This window comes from Varanus komodoensis, unplaced genomic scaffold (genome assembly GCF_004798865.1).
Source record: "Varanus komodoensis strain SLA01 unplaced genomic scaffold, ASM479886v1 scaffold22, whole genome shotgun sequence".
Taxonomy (NCBI): Eukaryota; Metazoa; Chordata; class Lepidosauria; order Squamata; family Varanidae; genus Varanus; species Varanus komodoensis.
The window spans coordinates 14,986,691-15,011,102 of NW_025335606.1; the positions used below are offsets into that span (position 1 = coordinate 14,986,691).

At 41.0% G+C, this 24,412-nt stretch overlaps 1 protein-coding gene across 4 annotated transcripts in view; it reads right to left on the reverse strand.

The window, feature by feature from the left end:
* Positions 1 to 4,833: 4,833 nt before the first annotated feature.
* RANBP3L (RAN binding protein 3 like) overlaps positions 4,834 to 24,412 on the reverse strand; it is a 53,661-nt gene continuing 34,082 nt past the window's right edge. For 2 of the 4 annotated variants that reach the window (XM_044431463.1, XM_044431461.1), the window contains exons 13-15: positions 21,431 to 21,573; positions 20,539 to 20,725; positions 4,834 to 9,750 (exon numbers count right to left, since the gene is read on the reverse strand). In XM_044431463.1, the coding sequence (XP_044287398.1) occupies positions 9,707 to 9,750; positions 20,539 to 20,725; positions 21,431 to 21,573 (374 nt within the window). In that variant the 3' untranslated portion in view covers positions 4,834 to 9,706. Of the gene's footprint in view, positions 9,751 to 19,349; positions 20,726 to 21,430; positions 21,574 to 24,412 lie in introns of those variants that run through there. The other 2 variants (XR_006414855.1, XM_044431464.1) reach the window with 2 other exon arrangements.

Genomic DNA, 24,412 nt, shown 5'->3' on the forward strand with positions numbered 1-24,412 from the left:
AAATCTTGACCTTAGAAACTACTCGAGAGGTGGGACAAGGAGGAGCAAAGACTTAATAAAGCCATCTTTATTTGGGACTTCATGTTTTTAAATAACCTCCTCTATCTGTGTTGAGGCAGAAAAAAGTTCAAGTTCCAGGATACCTTGGCTAGGACTTTTTTTCCTGGGTTTGTAAGATTTTTTTTTTTGCATGGGATTATGCCCTAAAAGTCTATCCAGCGAAACTTTAAGAACACAAATCAGTGTTGGAGGGAAGGCTGGCAGGGAAAATGATTCAATTAGCTAAAACAACCCTTTTAAAGAAAATTCCGTGTATCGGATCAAGAAGGTAAACAGGTAACACCGTCAATTCACAAAATAAGAAAGAACAAATAAAAGCTTGCAGTTAAAGCTTTTAACACTGGAGAGAGTCAGCTTTGTGTGTCTAAGATTACAACTTTGCCCTTTCTGTTAGTGAAGGATTTAATTTGGTTCACGATTGGAGTTTTTGATACTGGCATTCCTATGGGGCAGAGCAAACTCACTCTTGAGATGTATAAGAATTTAATTCTGCTTTGTTTTGGGTTCACATTTGCCCTCTGTGCACCTGTGGACATGACCATGAGCACATTTGGGGGTGGGGGGGCGCTTGCATGTACCCACTCTTGCAATTTAAAAAGCATGCTCTTCAAAATCCAACTTTTCACACTTTATGCTATGGGACAAATATGCTATGTGTATTTGTGTGTGCACTTTCAAAAAGGTGGTTTAAAATATGTGCTTTCCTGTTCAGACAAAAAGACAAACAAGTCCTAATTGAAAATGGAAATGAGGCAAACCAAGCTCTGAGATGGAAGCAGAAGAACTTCAAGCTTTACTGAATCTTCTATTTTCAATTCTTCTGAGAACATAAGAAAAAACAAGTTGGATCAAACCAATGTTCCATACAAAACCACTCAGTTCACATGGTAGCAAACCAGCTGTGCACAGGATTTGTCACAAGGTGGGTACAAGAGTTCTACCTGCCCAGATTTCTCAGCAACTGATGCACACAGGCATAGTACCTCTGATAATGGAGGTAACATGTCGCCAACAAGGCTAAAGGCAATTGATAGCCATGCTCTTCATGAATGAGTCCGTCCCTCTTCTAAAGGCATCCAAATTGATGGACATCACCACCTCCTGTGGCAGTGAATTCCATAGATTAACTATGTGCCATGTGATGAAGTTCTTCCTTGTATCTGTGCTGAACCTCCCACCAGTCAACTTAATGGGATGACCTTGAATTCTGGTGTTACAGGAGTATTACACTTTCTTCACATCATGCATAATGTTAAATACTTTACCATGATTTCCCCTTACTCATCTTTTTTCTAAGCTAGAACTGTTCCTCATAGGAAGAGTTGTGCCAGGCCCTTGCCCATTTTTAGTTGCCCTTCTCTGCCGATTTTTCAACTGAATTTCCTTTCTCAAGTGCAGTAACCAGAACTGTACACTATATTCAATTCTTTCCCTAGTTACGGCTGGCATAGAGTTTGCCTTTTTCACAGCAGCTGCACGCTAGGTCGAATGGAAAATAAATCTTCAAAGTGGCTGGTCTCATATTTTTCTGAGAGGATTCCATGCAGCATGAGACCACAGGAATTTAGCACACTGATCATGACTCCCAATGCCAAAACAAATAAAGCCAAGGATGGCCAAACTGGTCTTGTACCAATTTTTCAATTTGCGCCACTACAGAAGTAATTTAAAATGCAATATTTTTAAGAGGGACAGTGGAGCAGGCTCCAATCTATGTGCTATGGTCTCTTCAGGTTTTCCATTGGTGCATTGAGCTCAGTATTGCCTCATCTTTACCGACTTGCAGTGGTTCTCCAGGGTGTTGGGCAAGAAAAGTTCCAAGCCCTTCTTGGAGATGCTGGGTATTGGCTGTGGGACCTCCTGCCTTCACAGCATGTGCTCTGCTACTGCAACGTCACTCCTCTCCTACAGGTGACTGCAGACAATTCTCATGCCGCACAGCACTGGCATTACCCCTCTTAGATTCCTCACTGAAAATGTTTGGTATGACTGTGTTCTTTGGACACTGTAAATAGAGACAAAGAAAATGTTTGGTATGACTGTGTTCTTTGGACACTGTAATAGAGACAAAGGTGTTAGAATGAGTCCAAACTGAAGGGAGCAGCACCTTTTTGCTTATAAATATGTACTTGTTTTAGTTTCTTTTTTCCTTTTTATAGGATTGGACAGAATAGCAAAATTCCCCCCCCCCCCCCCATCAATCAATGTTCCAAGAGAAAATAAAAACATGGTGTGGTATCTCACTAGTGTTGCTTTGCTTGTGGAATGCATCTGTTTATGGAATGGGGAGAAAGCAAGCTTCAGCCATTTCTTTTCCTTCCTGCCACTCCCCATGCTGCCCTGTGGTTTGGAGGGCTCAGGGAGACCACAGTGCAGATTCATGGGAGTGAGGATACAAATTCTGTCCCTTGGCAGAGGGACACCACAGCCAATTACTCAATTTATCTTCATTATACTACCTACCCAAAAGTACATCCTCAGTAAAGATTGTAGAAGATACATAATGTCTGTGCAGATACCTGCTCTGATCTTGCAAAAACATTATGGCTGAATTCCAGAAAAGTGTTACTTTTAGGTGTTACCTCCATGTAATGCATAAAAGCTAAATCCAACAGCTCTGCCACTCATCTCAAAGAGGGCTGCATTTGAGCAATCTCTCCCACTGGACGAACATTGTAACTTCTTAGCTGGAAAGACCATTTGCACACCTTTTTAGCAGTGGCCCCTCATCTCTGCTACCAGAAGTCGGTCAATCATCATTCTTGCAGACTTTTAGGAAGGCTCCGAAGGCTCACTTGTTTACTCTGACCTTCCCTGTTAAAGTATTTTGGACTGTTGGGTTTTGTAGGTGCATTTACAATGTGGGCTTTTGGCAATGTTTTATTGCTGATGCTTTATGAACATTTGCTTCCTTATTACTGGATGTTTTCAAAAGCTGTATTCATTTTAACATTGTTACTCACCTTGAAAAGGCCCCTGCTCTGAAAAGTGACCTAGAAATATTTTAAACAAATAACAAGTAAATGCAGCTGCAAATCAGTGAACTGCTAAGTGCTGTCAAACAATCTGGAATGCAGAAGGTGCTGCCATTGCTCATTTTGTACATGATGACACTTCAGAGTTGTCTGTTAAGGTTAAACAAACACAAAGGAACAAAGCTGGACCTCAAAACAGTTGTTATTTAACTTTCAACCAACAGGACAAACAGTTCAATTAACTTCAATTTTCTCTGTCCCTGTACTCTCATCTGCTATAGATTTTGAAGCAATATTTTTCTTTCAAAAAATAGCAGACATAGAAGGGCAGAAAGTGTGATTCTTATGAGGAAAGAAAGATGCAGACATGAATTTTAAATCATAGCAATGCATAGAGAACATATTGATCTTTTTCAAAATGATAGTAAACTATGCTTCTTGGGCAGGAATCCTATATATATTTACCAGGGAGTACACCCCATCAAACAGAGTAAGATTTCATTTTGAGTGAATATGCTTAGCAAATACACACTATAAAAGTTTAGAGAGAAAAACATGCATTGTTTGAAACACCAAGTCCTGAAGATTTGTCCTACCAAAAATAAAAGCCAAAACATACTTTGTATTGTTTATTATATAGTAATATGCAAAACACAGGATAGAGAATACTTTTATAACTTTTAGTATAAGAACAGTAAGATATACTGGTCTCAAAAATACTTGTATCATAATGCAATAATACAAAAAACCCACTTTTAAAGTATGAAGATCAGAAGAATAAAATCTCATATATAGAGAGTTGTGTTGATGTGATAAGCATGGCATTTTAACTTTTCCCATATGATTAAATAAATGAATAGACTATGTGCAGTCATTCACAGTAAGCAGAAGTAGCTTATTCAGCATTACTTTATGCTTCCAGAATTATTAGTAGATTTGAGCAACGTTAACATGCAGCTGGAAGAAAGCTGCATCAAAACCTAAGACCAACGTTAGTTTCAATTATTTTATGAAAATGTTTGAGAGCCAAATATTTATTGTAGCCTTGCCTAAGTGCTTGTGTATGCCCAAAATTTTATTTTTTTAAATTCTTTTGAACAGTCTGCCAGTGCGCCACAACCTAGACTATTTTAGAAAACCAGCTCCATTTTAGCTGTGGTTATGTGACATGGGAGTCCTGCTGTTCCAGAAACACAAGTCCAGAGTCCCCTTGGATGAACTGCATCAGTTCCATGGCTCTTGCAATGCTGCCAGTTGTATTCTAGGCATTTGTCAGGCATTTCTCCCAATGGGAATAAATGTCATAATTGGAAGCCTCTTTTTATTGACAAATATGATTCCCACTATTATATACCTTCCTGATATCTGTTCACCACTTGTGACTAAAAACAAATGTATTTGTAGGGCAGGCTGTGGTATAGCATCTCAATGACAGAGTGGAAAATTGCTAAGTAACTAGACCAGGGATTGTTGTTGTTGCTAGTCGCGAAGTCATGTCCGACCCATCGCGACCCCATGGACAACACTCCTCCAGGCCTTCCCATCTTCCACCATCCCCCAGAGTCCACTTAAGCTCACATCAACTGCTTCAGTGACTCCATCTAGCCACCTCATTCTCTGCCGTCCCCTTCTTTTGCCGTCAATTGTTCCCAGCATTAGGCTCTTCTCCAGGAAGTCCTTCCTTCTCATTAGGTGGCCAAAGTATTTGAGTTGCATCTTCAGTATCTGGCCTTCTAAAGAGCAGTCAGGGTTGATCTCCTCTATGACTGACTGGTTTAATCTCCTGGCAGTCCAAGGGACTCGCAGGAGTCTACTCCAGCACCACAATTCAAAGGCCTCAATTCTTTGGTGCTCAGCCTTCCTTAGAGTCCAACTTTCACAGCCATACATTGCAAAGACCAGGAATAGACCACCCTGTTTGGGCCCTAGGCACACTCAGCAGTTTGGGAAAACAGCCTTGGCACCACCATAAAATGGCCACCACAGGGAGCATGGCCAGTGACAAAGGCAAGTACCAAAAGATTGACTACAAGGCAAAGATGGAGCCAACGCCTCAGCATGTACAACTCGTTTGAGTTGCTTCATTTTTGCCCTCTTCCCTTCTTTCCTGTGCTGTACAGGAAAGCATTGGCTTGCAACAGCTTGCCACCTATATTTCCTAAGGATATGTCTCGGCTTCTCCTGTAGCCCAGAGCTATTAATGGGAAATGAAGATGGCAGCAGCTGAAGTCTTCACTTTATTGTGAAACAATTGAAGCTGTCGGGAAGAACTTTTCTTTTCTTTGTTCTAATGGGAAAGGGTAGGGCATTTGGGCAGGCACCAAGATTCCAGGTTCTTCACACATCCCCATTGTAGGACTTTGGCTGGTAAGTGAATAGGCTTTTAATTAGACTATAAGTACAGTGTAAAAGCCGTTGAAAGAAATGAAGTGGGACAACATTCCCAATGTGACCAGTTGCAAAAAAAAATAATTAACATAGGAAGCTTATTTCATGGTTTATGGCTTTGCTTTTGATAAGAACTGTTCAAAAACAAGGTCTGAGAGTTCACCTGCCTGCTATGGGTGACAACTGAGAGGAAGGGACATACTGGGATGGTTGGTTGGGCCAGCCTGAGGCAAATTACCAGGTACCTATTCGTGGAATTACCTATTCCATGTGCAACAGCTGAGTGGACTCAGCAGTTAAATCTGTCCTCAGTGCTGAAGAAGGGACCTTTTCCACCACAGCTGAAGGCAACAAGAAAGTAGAGTAGAGAACACAGAGCAGAGTTGGGAATGAGAGAGGCAGATCTTGGTGTGCACTCCTGGGTCACACCTATCTGCACTGAATCAGAATGAAGAGAAGGAGGTGGAGGGGGACTGGGAAAGGGGCTGTAGAGTTTGAGATGAGAGAAGAGGAGGTGCTTCTCTCTCTCAAGGCCGTCCACCCCAAGTCCTCAGGCAGCTCTGTGAATAACCAAGATGTACAGCTGTCAGGTAGGAGCATCGGAGAGGACCTTTCAGAGTCAGATGAATCTGATACAACTGCTGACCCCATGATGTGGCATTCAAAGAGGAGAGCTAGCCAAGCAGGGGTTCATGGTAGGGCATGACCAGGACAGAAGGGGCATACTTGCTTCAAACGGGGCCTTCCAAAGGGATTGGGCCCAGACATACTCAAAAGTAGGTTTTCCAGAAGTAGTAGTTTATAATGGGTTCAATGAACTGCTCTGTACATAAATTCTGGCGTGACTGAGTTTATTGGGTATGCTTTGTTGAATAAAGAACTTTACCAAAACAGTCTGTTGCTTTGACCGTTGTGAAGGGTGGAAAATCCCTGCACACAGCAGCTTGAACCCAGTCTAAATAACTACTTCTGGAAACCCTCCATTTGCATGCAACAAGATGCACTGAATATGTTAATTTCAGCAGAGCTGTGTTATGGGCTTTCTCGATGGATTTGAGCAAGTGCTCTGTTGGATTCATTTTTCGTGCTAACTTCTGCTCAGGCTTGGCAGAAATCAGGCTCTGTAGAGCAGCCTTCCCCAAGCTGTTGCCCTCTGAAGTGTTGGGCTGGGCCATACTGGGAGTTGTGAATAATATATGTGAGGGCACCAGGTTGAGAAGGGCAGCTATAAGTGATCCCAGAAGGCACATCTGTGCATACCTAGCACCAACCTGTTCCAACACCTCCTGAAAGTAGATGGTGATGTGCCCTATATTTCTTGGCAATTTTAATATACTGCTTCCCGTTTGAAATAAATCCTGATGTGGGTTACACAAGAATAAAAACAAATGAAAAACTAGCCATACATACTCACATATAATATTTTCAGGAGGTTGGTTTCCCTTGTCCAAGACCGCACTGCTCTAGATCATCTTTCTGCAACGTGGCACCCCCCTGATGTGTTGGACTACAAGTCTCAACAACTCCAGCCAGTGTGTGCAACAGCCATGTTGGCTGTGGACGGCCAGAGCTGTAGTCCAACGCATCAGGAGGGCATCAAGTTGGGTGAAGGTGATTTAGTGCAGTGCCATCCTGGATAAGAGAAACCAACTTCTGAAGGCAAGATCTGTGAACAAGTAGCATGATTTTTCTAAGATGATAGTCTCTTGTCTAGATTCAGACTACTTTTCTGTCAAGGAAAAGCAAAAAGATAAACGGCTTACGGTTAGCAGCCTCATTATATGAAGTATGAGGACAAAACAGGTCACATTCACCAAGTTACAAGGATGACTCCTATTAGGAATGCCACCATAAACACACTTACTGGGGAACAAGCCTATTTACACAGCGGGATTTACTTCCAAATCAACATGCATAGGCTTGCACTATGTAAAGAATTTTATGTATGAATAGTGTTCTCTGTAAAAGGAAGAACAGATATTCTAGACCAAAACAGATGGCTTATGTAGTAGCAGCACAGAGAGAGAACAGCACAGAACCTTTCCTTCTATAAACCTCCAGTAGCTAATAAAATTATTGGTATCAGTCACTAGCTTTGGAAATATTATTTGGGCTGCTGTGCTAGGCAGCAAGATATAGTCTTAGCAAACAAGATACCAGCTTTTAAGTTTGCATGAAGTTAATAATAAAGCTGTTAGCTTTCTCAGTAGGCTATCAATCTCACACACCAGGCAGACTTTTCAGCAGGGTCTCAGCAAGAAATAGTTTTGATGCATTCCAATGCACATACAGATACATATACCCATCTATATTTAATGCAGGCAAGGGCAAACAGATACATTTGCAAATATTGTTGGCTTGCTGTCTGCTGAGTTGAATTGCACAGGCATAATCTTCAGAAAATGAAGGTCTTGCCCAAACAAGAACAACAAACAGAACACAACCTTTGGCACAAGTGATGAAAGGAAGAGAGGGCCAGTTCACATGACATGAGAGTCCAGGGTAGCTTAATTTAGCCCTGGCCGCTGCTGTGTTGTGCCAGGTGCCATTTTCTGCATGGCATCTGTGGTCACCTAGTGTTTATCATGTTGTGGAAACATAGGTAGCATGGCTTGTCGGAACTGGGCAATGACCCAACAACATCCCATGGCTAATTTGCCCACTCCAAAAAGTCATGTTGCCTCGGTTGGAATAATGCAGCAAGATGCAGCAGCTAGGGTAATTGGACAAATTCTGCCAACATATAACTGGCATGCATGGCCAGGAGAATAAGCTACTGTGGTGTATTTCCCCAGTTTGATTGAATACATCCAGTCCATAAGAGATGTAAAAAACCGAAGCATCCCTCTAAGAACTTTAAAATAAACCAAACTTATTTACATACATCAGAAGCAGGAAACAAGCAACAGAGGTGGTTGCACCATTCAATGACAAAGGAGCTAAAATATTCTGAATGGGGAAGAGAAGCTAAATATTTTTTTTTCTGGTGTGTATCTCTCCTGAAGATGTTATGGTACTAAATCTGTGCCTGATTGGGTATATTCAGGAAGGGAATCCCAAATACTGGTAGCAGATTCTATACTGCCTTCATGTCCTATTTTTGGCATTCCCATAGTTATCTACTATGGGAAACAGGATACTGTACTTCTGTTCTTCATTCATCTATTTATCATTTATGCAGAAAAAAGAGCAAACTTGTACAAATTCACTGGTTTGTTACCTGCAAATCTGAATTCTTCAAACATTCTCCTGTGCCCAAAATAGTCTATAGCAAAATTCTTCATGACATTCTTTAGAGCAGAATTTCATCATTGCCCTTAATACAGTATTAAAAGTTGTAGCTTACTTTACAAAGAAAAGTACCATTTAAATAAAATGATTTTATAGGCATTAACTTGATAGATTTTTCCCCCTTTGCAAGTAGACTACTATTCTGATTGATGAACAGTGTGCAAAGCACAACCTTTGAGAGCATGGGGAATTCTTACAAGAAACCCTCCAGCATATTTTTGTACACCTGTATGGCATATCTACATACATCTTTTTCTGCATTCGTACTGTATGTGCTGGTTTGCAGAAGTTCTCTAAAACACTTTCCCATGCTCCAAAAGCTCCCAATTGTGAATTCATTAACACAAATATGTATCATAACTGCACTCAAAGCTGACATTGTAGAGGTTTTATGGACAGCAATTGTGGAATAAAGCCATGTCTAAATAACACAGTAATTGATAAGTGATGAATGCCATCAATATGATGAAAACTTGGATTAGGATTATTCTTTCTTTAAAAAGGTCCTTAAAGATGATTCGTCCCCAAATTGAAAGCTTATTTTTTAAATATAAAAAATATAAATGTTTAAATTCCTATCTGAAGGAAAGGAATGATGACTGGATCCTTTAAAGTGCTTCTTCCACATATTGTCTGTGTACTAAATCGTCCTTGAAAGGTTTTCATGTGCAGTCACCCTGCTTCATTCACATAATGTTATGGAAGGTCCAAATGCTGTTGTCTTTAACTTGCAACCCTCTTGTGTCTTCCTACCACTTCATCTATTTTTATTTCTTTCTGCAAAGAAAATCAATTAAAGAAGAAAAGATGGATAGCTGCATGATGCTTCTGGATTAGCAATGTTAGGAGTCCTTGGTTTGGAAGCACAGGTAGTCCCAGAGTCATAGAACAAACACTTGCACAGAATTTCTTCATGTACTGATGCTGTAAGATCATTTGTGGTACAAGACAAGATTCCATTCTTGTTTCTTAGACTGATGATAAAGAAGGCATCATGAACAGATCACAGGCTGTCCGCGGACCCATCGAGAATGATCTATAGGAGGATGTAATATCATTGATTATTGTAATATCATTGATTGATCAATATTAATTATTGATAATTATTTCATCATTGATTATTTCATTGAAGAATAGACTCTATACATGTTAAGTTGCAAAATGTTCTCTAAATACAAACCACTCAAACGGAAGTGGACCATTATTTGTGGATCAGGTTTCCTAGGTGACCTGGCCTTTTCCAGACTGCCCATGTTATACTTGTTTGACTGGAGGATTATTTTCTCCCCCTCCTCAACTTCAATAATCCATCAACAACATATTTAAATAAAGCTATAAATAAGCACGTGAGCTTAAGTGGACTCCGGGGGATGGTGGAGGACAGGAAGGCCTGGAGGAATGTTGGCCATGGAGTCACGATGGGTCGGACACGACTTCACGACTAACAACAACAAATAAATAAGCAATAACTGGATTTTTGTTTTCAGGAGAAGCTGTTACTCTCCTATGAACATTGATAGGTCACCTGCTGAAGGACAATAGTTTTTATGGATGAACGGAAACCCGTTTTTTTTTTTTTTTTTTTTTTTTTTAGCAAAGTGATATGGCATACCCTGATAAATCTACCTTTTGACTGTGAAGAGCACCATGGTTCACCCTGCAAGTGCCTGCAGGACCAGAATCAGACCTATATGTACTTGCAAGGATTGGTGTCTGAATAATTATGCCATGCAGCTGGGAGCTCTGGAAAGCTCTATAAAAGGCCTCCCTGGGCTACCCACGTTGCCACACCAAAATGGGCTTTTCTGGTGTCTGTGTCCTGCCTGTCTTACAAGATACCGGATTCTTGCCCTTAGCTTTGATTCTGCTAAGCTTTGCTGACTGTGTGGGCTGGGGGTTACAGTGGCTCTATCCACATGACATGACAAACAAGCCTGTGTGGTTACCATGGTTTTTTTTACCATGATATGCCTGACAGATGATAAAGTGGTTTCTATGCTTGCTATGGTTTTCATCCTCCCCACTCAGTCTTCTTACTGTTGGCATGTATCCCATTAGCCACAGTATCTGAAATTCAATCCCAAGGTGCATCACTCCTGTCTATGTTGGCTCCCTCTTTCTCATTGGTCTACACATAAACACTGGATGGTTGGAGTGGTTCCTGGATAGCAGTTGCTACTTTTCCCAAGGGCCTCTGTGATAGTTGAATACCAGGACTGTGGAAACCATGATCCTGGGTTCAGACAACATGACAAGCCATGATGGTACAGAGAAACCATAGAACAAAGCATTGTTTCTTATTGTGGTTTATAAAGACCAAATGTACCATGGTGAAATACCACAACTGGATTCAAGCAACATGGCAAATTATCCATGGCATGAAATCACCATGGCTTATGTTGTCCAAACCCAGTCATTGTGTGTGGTTACAGTGGTGTAGTGACTGGAATGTGGGACTGGAGAACTGGGACATCTGGATTCTAGTCCTCACTCAGCATAAAACTGCTTGGGTGACTTTGGGCCAGTCACTCAGCCCTAACCCAGGGGGTTGTTGTGAGGATAAAATTGAGTGGAGGAGGATGTGAGCTGCCTTGGGTTCCTTACAAGAGGAAAAAGGCAGGGTATAAATGTCATGTAATCTTTCTCATCATACTAATGTCTGTACCTAACCTTGCTTTCACCTCTGGTTCTGCCATACTGTGTCATTATGGCCACTGGCCATTCTTGACTTTGTCTTTAGACTGGTCAGGCCTTGTTGGGAATCTAACCTTGCCTGTTCCTCACTCCGTTTTTGCCTCTGAACATGCCTTGATGGTGTCAGTCTGTTGCTTTTTCCTGACTTTACATTTGCCTTTGACCCTACAAAATCATGCCAAGATCTGCATCTACCTTCCTCATCCCTGGTCCTGGTGCGCCAGTTGTACACATTGATGCCTATATCCTAGACCTGTCACAAAGCTTCAGGCCCATTGTATCAACAGAGAACACATTTTGAACAAAACAGCTTGGGGTAGGCCTATACCCACTGATACTTTGCAAGTGATGTCTGTGCAAGGCAATTCACTCATGTGCAATGGCAAACCAGAGTTTAGTATTGCAAGAATGATCTTAGGCTTCCTTGGGCTCATGAGCTCCTTTGGAACAGGAGCTCAGAACTGTTTGCTATTACTTTTGATTAACTGAAGCTGGCCATTTCATTTCAGCCTGCACAAATTCCAAGTAATCTTAACTACAGTAGGTAGAAACAAATCTACTTCTTTTTGTTCATGTCTGTTGTTCCTGGAATTGCTTGTTTTCACTAACCATAGATGATATTAAGTTCAGTCATGGATGTAGAGGACATGCTAAACTGGATGATCTAAGAGGGAAACCAGAGCTTGTCATGATGTGCCAGGGAAGGAGAGAGGAGCATGTGAGTCTACCAGGAGGGCCAAGGCTTGTTCCTTGCAAGAGGAAAAGATGGGGGATATTAAAGTAAGAAATAAATGATGAGAAACCATGGATTATTGGAGGGTTGAGAGAATTTCTTTCAACTTGAGGGCCACATTCAATTTTGGAGACCTTGTGGAGGGCATGTCCCATGCGTGTGGGGAGGACCAAAGAAAAACAGGGCAAGGCCAAAGGCAACAGGGATGGGCTCCAAACATACCAAATTGGAACTTAAAACTCTTACTGCCAGTAAATAAGCCTTAGGAAAGGTATTTCAACTTCTGTAATGTGAAAAAACCCTTTTGAGAAATTTGTTTCTCACATTTGTACCCAGCCACCATCTTGCTCAACATTGTAACAGAAAAAACCTGCTGCACAGTAATCGGTAGAATTTCATAGAAAAATGATCTGTGAATTCCATCAGTATCAACTGAAGTGTTGTACTTTTGTTTATGGTCTTATGAAGGCTGTTTTGCAAACATATGCCTTGTATTTTGTTTTTCCCTGGGGAAAATGTTTAGCAATGCTAATAAATGTATATATATTTCAAAAGACAATATCTAGAAGTCACAAAAAATGAATTGTTTCCAGATTGATGGACATTCACACATTGCAGCAGAGTGCTGGCTGCTGTCCAGCAGAAGTTAATCTAAATTAGGACCTACTGAAAACAATAGAACAAAACTTGTTTCACTCCCATGCCTCAGGTACCCTGTGTTCAGTGAGGCTTCTTTTCCAAGTAAGTTTTCGTAGGATTGTAACATTGCCAGACAATCAGGGAAAATAGGATTTGGGAATTTGCTTGCTACCAGAAAAGCAAGTCTAGAAACTGCATAGCCTGCATGGCTAATAGTCTAGAACCTGAAACATCCAGAAGGAACCAGGCTGGGGAAAGCTGCTCTTGCCCGTGGTCACACATCAGCTTCTGCGAATACCGAGCAAAGTTATTGACTTGTGATAGTATGCGATGGATGATTTATGCTGTATTTTCATTTTATTTTCAGAATTTATTGTTAAAATGGAACTAAGGCTAATAAATTATGCACATGTCAGTTTTTGGACTATCTGAAGATTTTTTCCAAGCTCACCTGCAATCATATAAAGATACTGTATAAAGAATATAATCTGTATAATCATATAAAGATACTGTGTAATCATATAAAGATTAGAAGTCATATATCATAAACGGAACAGGAAAGATGCAAATGTAAGCAAGAAGGATAGCAGTGCATCTTGATGGATCCCTTGAAGCTCAATCAATGGGAATAGGCAGGATATAAATAAATATGATAATAATGGATGAAGCAATCAGTTGGAATGTAGGCAGCTCTTTGTTTACTGTTGAGGGTTGTTCAGCAGTAAAATGTGTCAAGCAAGAACAAAAGAACTCTTTGAAAACAAAGCAAAGGGGAATGTCGAGCATTTAGAGCATGTTGTATATTCGTCTTTGCCAGTTTTCCAAAGACTATATTCATATGTTCCCCTTTTTGTACATATTTTAGACCACCTTTGATGGCTGCTGGTTTCCCCTGTAAGTTGACTGAAGAAAAGCCTGAAGAAACAGCACTCTCTTTGAAATTTCCACTGCATGCTGAAGAGGCAACCTAGTTTTATTTTAAGTAGCTTGCCTCTTCAGCAACACAAGTGGCTGCAGTGAATCTTAACAACAACTTGGCTGTTGTTCCTGAACAAACTGATCCATCCTCAAGGATATAGATAACTTCATGTGGATTATGACCAAAGATACCAAATTTGCCGATTATTTTTAATCTGGAAGAATTCCATGTATCTCTGCATGCCATACTGCAAGCTTAAAAACATGAATAGTCCTAATAGAATAAATATTCTACTTCAAGTTATTATCTTCAGCCATAACTTCAGCAAGGATCTTCAATAGGCTGTGACAGATGCTATTATCAGCTATAAACACAGTCCTTTCACTTTGTAAACAGGACAAACAGCTCAGTCTAACAAACAGTCTCTAAACAACAGATATTTAAAAAAATGCTGCTGCTGGATGCCAGTCTGAGAACAGGTCAGTGTCTTAAAACATTTGTGAAAGTTACCATTATTCAACAGAAGTATATCAAAGATTGGTGAAACTGGTGAAATTGCTAGAGCAGAATTCATCAATAAACTTGATTCTATTCATTTAGACCTTTGTTAAGAAGCTAATAGTGTTCCATCCCATTACAGGTAGTAAATGCACATAACAAAGGTAGAAAGACTTAGCACCAATCACTGCTGCCATTTTATGTACATGGTGAATATTTTTATTTATTACCCAAGTAAGAAGGTAATACCCTTCCCTTTTTCTTCTTGCAAGGAACCCAAGGTCTTTCTTCTCCCTTTTATCCTCACAAATACCCTATGAGGTAGGTTAGGCTGAGAGTCTGTTTGGCCCAAAGTCATGTAGTGGACTGAACAGGTGGGTCTCCTAAGTCCCAATCCAGCAGTCTAACCACTGCTCCACACTGTTTTCATGCAGATGTATTGTCTCAATGCTGGATGCATTCATTCTATTTATTAGATATTATTTTCATTCCATCCCTCCTCCAGGGAGCTCAGGACTGTGTGAAGAGATCCCTCTGCACCCCTTTTATCCTCAGCACAATCCTATGACGACACTTAGGCTAAGAGATGGTGCCTAGACAACATTACCCAGTGAAACTTCATCATTATCATTAATGGGATTTGGGCCTCCCCAGTCATTTTCTAACAATGAAGCAAGAATCAGCTGGTGAGGTTTTTCCTGGCATGGTGATGGATTGATGAGAGTAGCCAGTTCAGCCAATTTCTACCTGTCATATTCTTCCTATAGCAATCATATCACCAACACGGTCAACTTGTAGCAAATTTTTGCAAATGTTGATATTTGGAGCAAGAACACAGCAAGGTTGGAATGTAGACCTTGCTGTGATTAGAGAAGGATCAGCTGGCCTAAAAGATAAGTGGAATGAAGTGGACATAGAATAAATAATATAAAGCAAGAGCTAAAAGAGGGCTTGCCAAGGTTGCTTGATAAGAGAAGAGGACATGATGTCAGTGATCAACTGGAGTTAAATGGAAATGGAATTTGGACATATGGGCTGTAAGGAATTGCCAGGATTGGTTTTACCTCAGACTTCTCTCTTTTATCTTGGGCAACACAGAGCTGAGAAGCCCATCAAAAGGAAAGGAATTTGCATCAGAGCATGCATTCCCCCAAGGACTGTAGCCTCTGACCAGCTGACCTGTAACTGTTTTTCTCATATCTGTGTCAGAGGCCTTTGCCACATAATTGTTTAACTTGCACATTGAAGCCAATTGGTTATTGCCTTCAACTCTGCAAACAAATTTCAGCTCTTTATTATCTTCCTCTGGAAAGTGATGCAATGTTTGCAGAATGATTGCTCTAGTTAAAGGGGAGAGGTTGCAGATGAATGCAGACTGGACGAGCTGTTATTTGAAAGAAAAAGGGAACTCTGTGGCATAACTTGTCTTACAGTTTAAAAAGGCTACATTCAGTTCTTGAAGCTTTATTGGCAGAAGTTGTTTGTGCACATTTTGCCCAGTTATACTTATTTTTTGCAAACTGCACTGCAATGCTCAGAAATGTCTAGATTTTAACATTGTGATTTGGTCACTGCCAGGTAGTCTACCCAGTGGCACAGCTAGATAATTTTAGAATGTGGGCTTATTAGTTTTTTGCAGGACCCCCTTAGATGGCCACGGGCTATCGCTTCAGTTTTGAGGCACACAATGAATATTTCTGTTCTCTCCCCTAACCCTGCCACCTATTCCATGCTTCAACTGTTTCTACAATCCCATTTGTCAAAACTAATTTAAAAAATATATTCAGAACATGCGCAGTTTTGCATTTTAAACTTGCCTATATAATCATGACGACTACAGAAATAAAAAGGAATTTACTTCTCTTGCCCTGATGTGTTCATCATGTGCTGCTCTCTGGGTGGTTATTTGGCTTGCGGGTGGAGGGGAAGCCATGTACTGGGATCTTGGACTTTGGCCCAAGGTCCAAGCCTATTATTCTGCATTTATATCCTGGCTTTTTTCCTCTTGCAAGGAACCCAAGGAAGCTTAGAAGGTTCTCGTCTTCATTTTATTCTCACAACAATGCTGGGAGGCAGGCTGGGCTGAGAGTCTGCAACTGGCCCTAAGCCACCTGTGAGCTTCAGGACTGAGTGGTAACAAGAACATGCATCTCCTGAGTGGTGTCCCAACACTCTGATCACCACAGTGCATTGACTTGCACTGGTTTACACTGGCTATTCAACCAGGAGGCAGTCAATGGACTCCGGGGAGCAGCAGTAGAAAGAAGAAAGGCTTGGAATAGGGATGGATAAATGAGTCTGTTCTGCTTCCTCCCATGTTCATTTTGTAAAAAAAAAAAATCCCATCAATTTATTTCCTTCCTGTTTATGATAAAATCCTTCCTTGTAAGTTTAACTTGTGTTAACTGCCCAGAGAGCCTTAGTGATTGGGTGGCACATACATACATACATACATACATACATTCTTATTAAACATAAATCCCAAGCCTATCAAACCAAATTGACCCTCATCCCTAGTTGAGAAGCAACTGAGGAGAGAACTTAAGCTCAAGGAGAGACCTTGGACAGGCTCAACCAGGCAGAACTGTGAAGGTCCAGCAGTGAGCCCCCTGCTGGGGAAGGCCTGCAAGTTCAGGTGACTTATCACATGGACAGTATTCCAACATGAAGCCAGGATTATTCCTCCAAAACAAGTCACCTTTACCTTACCTTTCAGGCACATGCACACAGAGAACCCGTCTTTACAAAACTGGTACATGCGTGGGTTCAAGAGGCTGCATTGTTGTATAGGATGGGAGCATGCATATTTTTAGTTATTTATTTATTAAAACATTTTTATGCCGCCCCATTTGCCGAAGCCTCGGGGCGGCTTACAACAATAAATTAAAATAACATTTTAAAATATATACAGTAAAATACAAATATATGATATAAAACATACAATATAAAACAAGCCGCCCTGGCCAGATAAAATTCAATAATATTAACATTTAAAATACTGCTTAAATAAAAAGGTCTTGGCCTGGCGCCGAAAAACAAATAACGACGGCGCCAGGCGGACCTCTCTGGAGAGCACATTCCATAGATTGGGCGCCACCGCTGAGAAAGCCCTCCTCCGAGTACCCACCCTCCTAACTTCTTCCACGGAGGGCTCCCGGAGAAGGGCCTCTCCCGCCGATCTCAGGGGGCGGCTGGGCATACAAACTATCAGTTATGAGCACTATCCAAAATAATTGCAATGCTGTTCAGTTTTCATTGTCCATGAAAACAGACTCACGCCTTTTCTTTCCTGTGAAAAACTGCTCTTCAGCGCTGTATCAGAAGATGATCCAGAATCTCTCCCACATGCCCCATTTTTCATAAGGTGACCAGCACTGAGAAGTTGGGTAGCCGTTCTTCACTTTGTTTCTCTTAATTAATAAAACAATCTCAAGCATTTTTGTTGCCCCAGGTGGAGAACAAGATAGCGTTCCACATCCAGGAGCACACTGAATGGTCAGGCAATTTTGGAATTTGTAAGTGTGTGTCCAGTTGAAGCCTAAAAATACAAACCAGTGGGGGGGGGGGGGGTGAACACAAGCCCCAAACTTGGAGGAGCACAGATGTCCTATATGGGCAAGAAGAGAGTGGTGGCAATTTTCACCTCCATGCCATTTTCACCCTGCAACTTAGCTAGATGGCCAATTTTGAGCTGTTTTGGACAGGAAAGGAAGATGGTTGGAGCACTGCCAGGATATATCAAATACTGGTGGAAACAGTCTCTTCCAGTCACCCAGGAGGGCTCTTCACCCCTTCTCTGAAACCACTGTTACGACCTTGGAGGCAGAACCCATGTGTTCTTTTCCATGCTGACTACAAGAGGGAACCCTTTTCCAACCATGGAGATGGGAGTCCTTATGTTCTTATGCCCTTCTAGATGCTCTCTAGAGGCCATAGGATCACATTGCCTCATTCTTAAATTAAAAGGAAGCATTTGATTAAAAAAAGTTAGTTTTCTTGCATAGATTTCCCCCAGCAGATGCATACATGCATGAAAGAACAGAAGGGACTACAATTTCACACCTTATTTTAAGATGAAGGATGTTTATGAAAAGAAAATCACAGAGATGCTCTTTGTTGTCTTATACAAGCATCCCATGTTTACAAAAGAAAATATCTCTGGAAAGTTATTAGACAAAAACTGAAAGGGAAGAACAGACAGTGTAAACTGTGATGTTTTTTATTAAAACAAAGAGAAACCTTGTAACTGTTCTGGAGCAGCTCCCAGTTGTTTCATGCTCATCCAAGATAATTTTTCCAGTGGATTGCATCCAGTAAGTTCATTAAGCAATAGTGCTTACTGCCTACCTGCACTTATCCATGTTCTGATAACCTCTTGCCTGGCTTACTATATCATATTATATGTGAGGCTGCTTTTGAAAATGGTGTAGAAACTCTAGCTGTTCCAAAATAGGGCAGTGAGATTGTTAACAGTGGCAGTTAATAATGGGGATTGTTAATTGGTCAAGGCGATCATATTATGCCAGTACTTTGCATCCGTACTCTTTGCCAGTCCATTCTGGGCCCCGTTCAAAGTACTGCCATTAACACTGAAAGCCCTGAATGGTTTGAGGCCAGATTACCTGGAGGAATGTCTCCTCCCAGGTACACCTGCCCTGCTTGAACACCAAGATCATTTTCAGTAGTCCTTCTTGGGGAGCCCCCAGAAAAGGAAGTGAGTAGGATGACCTTTTTTATGGCACCCCAACTGTGGAATCCCCAGTGAGGCTCACTGGTATGTTTGCAGCATTAGGTAAAGACCTTTTTATTTTCCCAGGCATTTTAGTTTTTCAGTTTCTGTTTTCAATTTGGTACTTTATTTTAAATATTTGCACTGCCCCTAGCTCCTCTTTCTTGTTACTTTTACATTATACTGCAGTTTTATACTTCTATTTCGTATTTTATCATGTTGTGTTTTATGGTTTTGATTGTTATGAAGTGCCCTCATGCTTTGTTCTTGGGCCAAATAGAAATGCAACAAATAATAAACAAATAGAAACACAGAAACAGAGTGAGTCAGAAGAGTCCTCCTGGGCCATCTAGTCTGACCTCTAGTTCCAGCTAGCTCCACTCATGACATCCCTACCATGTGCCTGTCCAGCCTATCCCCTCACTGTTGGGCTTCAATCACCTCCCGGGGAAGCCCATTCCATATCCCAGGGGTCCTGAATGTCAGGAAGTACTTCCTGGCATCCACCCTAAATACCCCTTTTGCCACGGTGCTATCAAATTTCATTGGTAAATCACTGCTGTCCCGCTATTGTTCGAGCAAAGACTAGTTCTTGTGCTAATATAAACCAACTGTTTCACAGCATAATTAGCAGTAGTGCTAGGACAAAGGAACATCGAAAGTTTTTCTCTGTTGAGTCACACAATTGGTCCATTTAGACAGAGAGTGTAGACACGGATTGGTGTTGGCTATCCAGGCACTTTTCTAGCCCTGCCTACAGATGCCAGCGATTGAAAAGGGACATTCAACATGCAGAGCATGTACTCTGCCATGGACATACGGCTCCTTGGATAACCCTTTATATATTTTTTATAATTATGTATTCGGTTTTTTGACCCTCCACCCAGTATCATGTTTTCTGCACAGTCATGGCTCATGGTTTTGTGGATGACTCAGCTGATGGCTGAACAGGAAGTCCCCAGTACAGAGTCAATACAGTGCTGTCTTAACTGGGAACTATGTCACAAAAAGGCAGGTAGTCTGTTTCAGGAGTTTGATGGGAAATGGACCACCTTTTTTTTAAGGCTTCTGTAAAGAGGAGTAGGAAAGAGAGTAGTGAATCTCCCCCAGAATATGAGAAATCCCAGTAGTGTCTCAGCCTCATACCCTCAAGAACAGGGCTAAGTCTCTTAGATGGTCAAAATCAGCAGTCTAAGTGTTTTGGGGGTGATGGGGAGGGAAATATAGAGGCAAACCACACCTCTGCAATCTTTCTGCCTTCTGTTGGTTGCCTGTCATCCCCCAAGTTAGGATGCTGTCTTAATTTAGCTTTATTGTATTATTGCAATCCCCTTATTTTTCCACATAGTGAAACGATTCAGAGGTACAGTGCTTACCCAGGTTGGGTGTCATTTGAAGAGAGGCTACAGGAGACTTAGGAACTTTTGAAGCATTTGCATTTGTTTACAAACACACACATACAGACACAGCAAGCCATCCCCCAATTTTTCTGTGTACAGGGGCACTTGGTGATGATGTACAAAACTGAGCGTTGCAGCAGTCTCATGAAAAGTATGGAGCATGGGATTTGAGGAGACTTTGCCTGCTTATGCAGAAATAATTCTCAGCTTACCTGATTTGCTGTTTCTCATTGGAGTCATTTTTCCATTCTCTTCATCATCACTGTCACAATTTAGTGGCTGAATATCTGGCTCTGGTTCTCCTTGGTTTGTGTTGCATTCCTGCTTTGCAAAGTTCTTCAGTGCAACAAGGCGGTGGTGAATTGCTGCATACAGGGACCCAATGTCCTTTGAAGTTGCCTGTATAACACAAAGGGAATGGATCTGTTAGGTATTGTTTTCTAATGACACCTTGAAAGGTTAAGCTAACTGTAGAGAGATTCCAAAATCTATCTATCTATCTATCTATCTATCTATCTATCTATCTATCTATCTATCACACACACACACACACACACACACATACATTCTGGGCTGAGAAAATGAATAGCTTATTTATATTCTGGTGAAGGCAATTTGTCAAGGATCATCTAATGGGGTTAAATGAGTTCAGATGTCCAGGGCCCAATGAACTCCATCCCGGACTCATAAAGGAGCTGGCAGAAGAACTCTCAGAACCACTGTCTATTATCTTTGAGAAATCACAGGAAAGTGCCAGATGACTGGAGAAGAGCTAACGTTGCCCCCATCTTTAAGAACGGAACAGAACCAAACCTGGGAAGTACAGACCAGTCTGACATCAATCCCTGGGAAAATTCTGGAGCAGATTATAAAGCCCTTTTATATATTACAAAGATGATGGAACACAGTCCTTCATTCATTCATATGCATGTGCATCCAGTTTGCATGAGCTTTCTCTTCTAGCCTTTTGCAAGGGAAGGCTAACATGTTTGCTATATCCAACTGTTCCCAAGCTGCACCAAGTTCCATTGACCTTAGTGGGACATACTTCTGAGTAGATCTGCTTAGGATCACACAGTAAAAACACTTCATTTTAAGACTTACTTGTATTAAAAACACTTTTACAGAACTGTCCTCCAGGTCTGTAGCTGTGATGCAGAGACTCTTTCTATTTGCTCTTTCTATGATCATCTGAGTCCAGAGTTTGGTGTTAAGAATGAGTCTCATGCTTCCTTGATTTCGCATAACTAGAAGCAAGGGGTAGCTGAATATTAAAAAAGAAAGGCAAAGGAAATCGGAATTCCCCAGTACAAAACTCAAGTCATTCACTTCCATTCCCTTCACTTTCTTGGAGTTTAAAGTTGCCCCCACTCCACACACACAGCGTTCCTGTACAGAAACGCCAGAGAAAACAATGTTACACATTTTTGGGGGGAAATTTTACATTCAGACAGTTTGCATGAACAGTCCTTTATTGTTTCTACCATGATGGGCTGTGGTATATGCTGGTGAGCAATTTAAATATTAAGTTGCAGCTGCAGCTTGTCATATTGACTAGTCCTGCTGGGGATGGATTGGGTAAGGGTTAAACAACTTTGCAGAACCTGTGATCTGTTTTAGAGTTTATGTGAGTGTTGCTTAACTTCCACACAACCCACCCGTCTGGGAATAGACAACAGGGCAAACCACTTCTGTTTTCTGGGTGATGACACTCTGCAATCGTGCAGGCTGTATCAGTGATTGGGTTTAATGCTGGGCTCATACAACCTACTCAGATGGTAGGTTGTGAGCCATTTTTGTTTTACAGTATCTCCTTGGGTTGTCTGAACCCAGTCACAGTGACTTGAGTGTGGTTAACGAACCATGCTGCTGGGTTTAGACAACACAACAGGCCTCTCTGAAATAAACATTCACCACAGCTGATCCTGTTTTGCAAACCCAGTCAGTACAGCAGGAGAATTAAATGTAGTTTAGGAGACTCAAATCCGTATGACCTGAAATTCAATTATCCAATATTCCTACATCAAACTAAACCCACCAGTTATGAAAAACATGACTATTTCTCCAGAATGTTAATTATCCAAATGTTTTGAATAACTCTACAAGTTATCTACTGATGTACTATAAACTGACATTTCCGTATTTTTCAAATGACCCTCTCTAGAACATTAAGCATGCCAGAATGGGTGTGTGTGTGTGATTATTATTTAGTTTATTTTTATTATTATTTAGCTTAACTTCCAACTTGCATATTCTTGCTTTTGTGAACAAAGAAGCAAAGGGGCTATGTGTCTGACCAAGAACCTCATTCATACTTTGGCTTATTAGTCTAGGCTTTTCTTTAAAACTATTGCTTTGGTCCTGGGGAGGCAATTTCAGGAGGCCCAGTGGTCATTTGCACCTTCACACACACCATCACAGGTTGCACATTTCTCCACAGCATCAACAATTTTCAAAATATCTGGAAACAAAATTGGGTTTTGCAAAGGCATGAATGGTATAATGAAATATGGAACATGGTAATTAATGATAAACTGATGACAGAAATAAAAATTAAAAAGGGTTAATGAAAGCAAATAAATATAATGAAATTTGGGAAGATTTTGTAAAAGCAGTACTGATAGAAGGCAAAGGCTGCAAACCCAATCAAGATTATATTAATTTCTGGAGGGGATATGGGTATAATTGAAGTGTATTATATATTATTAATTGTTATAGTATGTGAATGGTGGTAGTATTGGTCTCTGGGGTGGTGGGTGCACTCTATCATTTATTCTTTTCTTAATTATTGTGTTCTGGTTATGTTATATTATTATTGTTGTCAGTGCTTTTTTTGTAAGAAAAAAGGTGCTGGAACTCATGAAATTATTTACCTTTCACACGTAGTCGACCACTGTACACACACCCACACACGTCATTTGTGTAACGAAACATAATGGTCACCACCCGCAGTAAGCACTCGGCACGCAACCACACAACCAATCACAAGCCGAGCAGCGCCACAAGCCAAGCAGCACCATCACAACCAGTGTGAAGTACACGTGCATCGGATTCGACACACAAGCAGCCCGCATGCACCGTTTTAATGATTTTGCCGCTGACCTGCTACGCTCGACAGGGCGATTCAAATCCACATGGACCAAACATAAAATTTCCAAAAGTTACTTTTAAAACTTGGAAAATCTGTCAAAAAAAGGTGCCAGAACTCTGTTCCGGTGCATTCTATGACAAAAAAAGCACTGATTGTTGTGAAGTTTTGTATTTATGGTTTTTTTCTGTCAAAAAAATTAAAACGGTGGGGGGGGGAACAATTTTAAGAAATATTTTTAAGAAATAAACATGGTGTCCAGAGTGGCTACAGAGTACCTAAATAAGCAAAATTAACTTCTTTTCAAGTTACTACTGAGTCCCTTTTTAACTAAATGGTTTAAAAAAGGATTCAGATGCAGCTCCAGATGCTTTTCTAAATTTATTTTATTTTTTAAGTTTTGTGGGGCAGTGGTGGCTGCAGTTTGGGTTGCCAGAACTTTCATATGGCTCACAGGTTGCTTGCTTTAGTCATACACAAATTTAATAAATGGATTAATCAGTTATTGCTCACTTGAATAACATTTCATCAATTGGATGATAGCTCTACACTAGATTGTGGTTTCCATCTTTTAAATCCTTTGGCAAGCTGTTACAGCTGTAATATTGGAGTTTCCAGTGTGCAGCCCGTGGACACAAGCATTCTTGTGGACATGTTGCCTGCCACCCACCAGGTTCCCTGTCCTTCCTGATTCGTTTTCTTAATTTTCCTTTTGGGATGCGGTCCTACCGCGATGCCCATAAGCCCTCAAGCTTGGAGGCTCATAAGCTTCCAGTGCAGAGGGGAAGGAATGGCAGAGGTAATCTTTACCTTCCCAGTCTCTCACCCTGCATTTTTGTTAGATGAGGGGGCTTTTGCTCATCTACCTGAGGCACTTTGGAGTCAGAAGGCAGCATAGTGGAACAGCTTCAGGATCCCTTGCATCCTGGCATCCTCAGGCTCTTCCCTTCTCTCCTCTCCAAACTCTCACCTTTGCTTCTGTCCAAGGTTGATTTCCC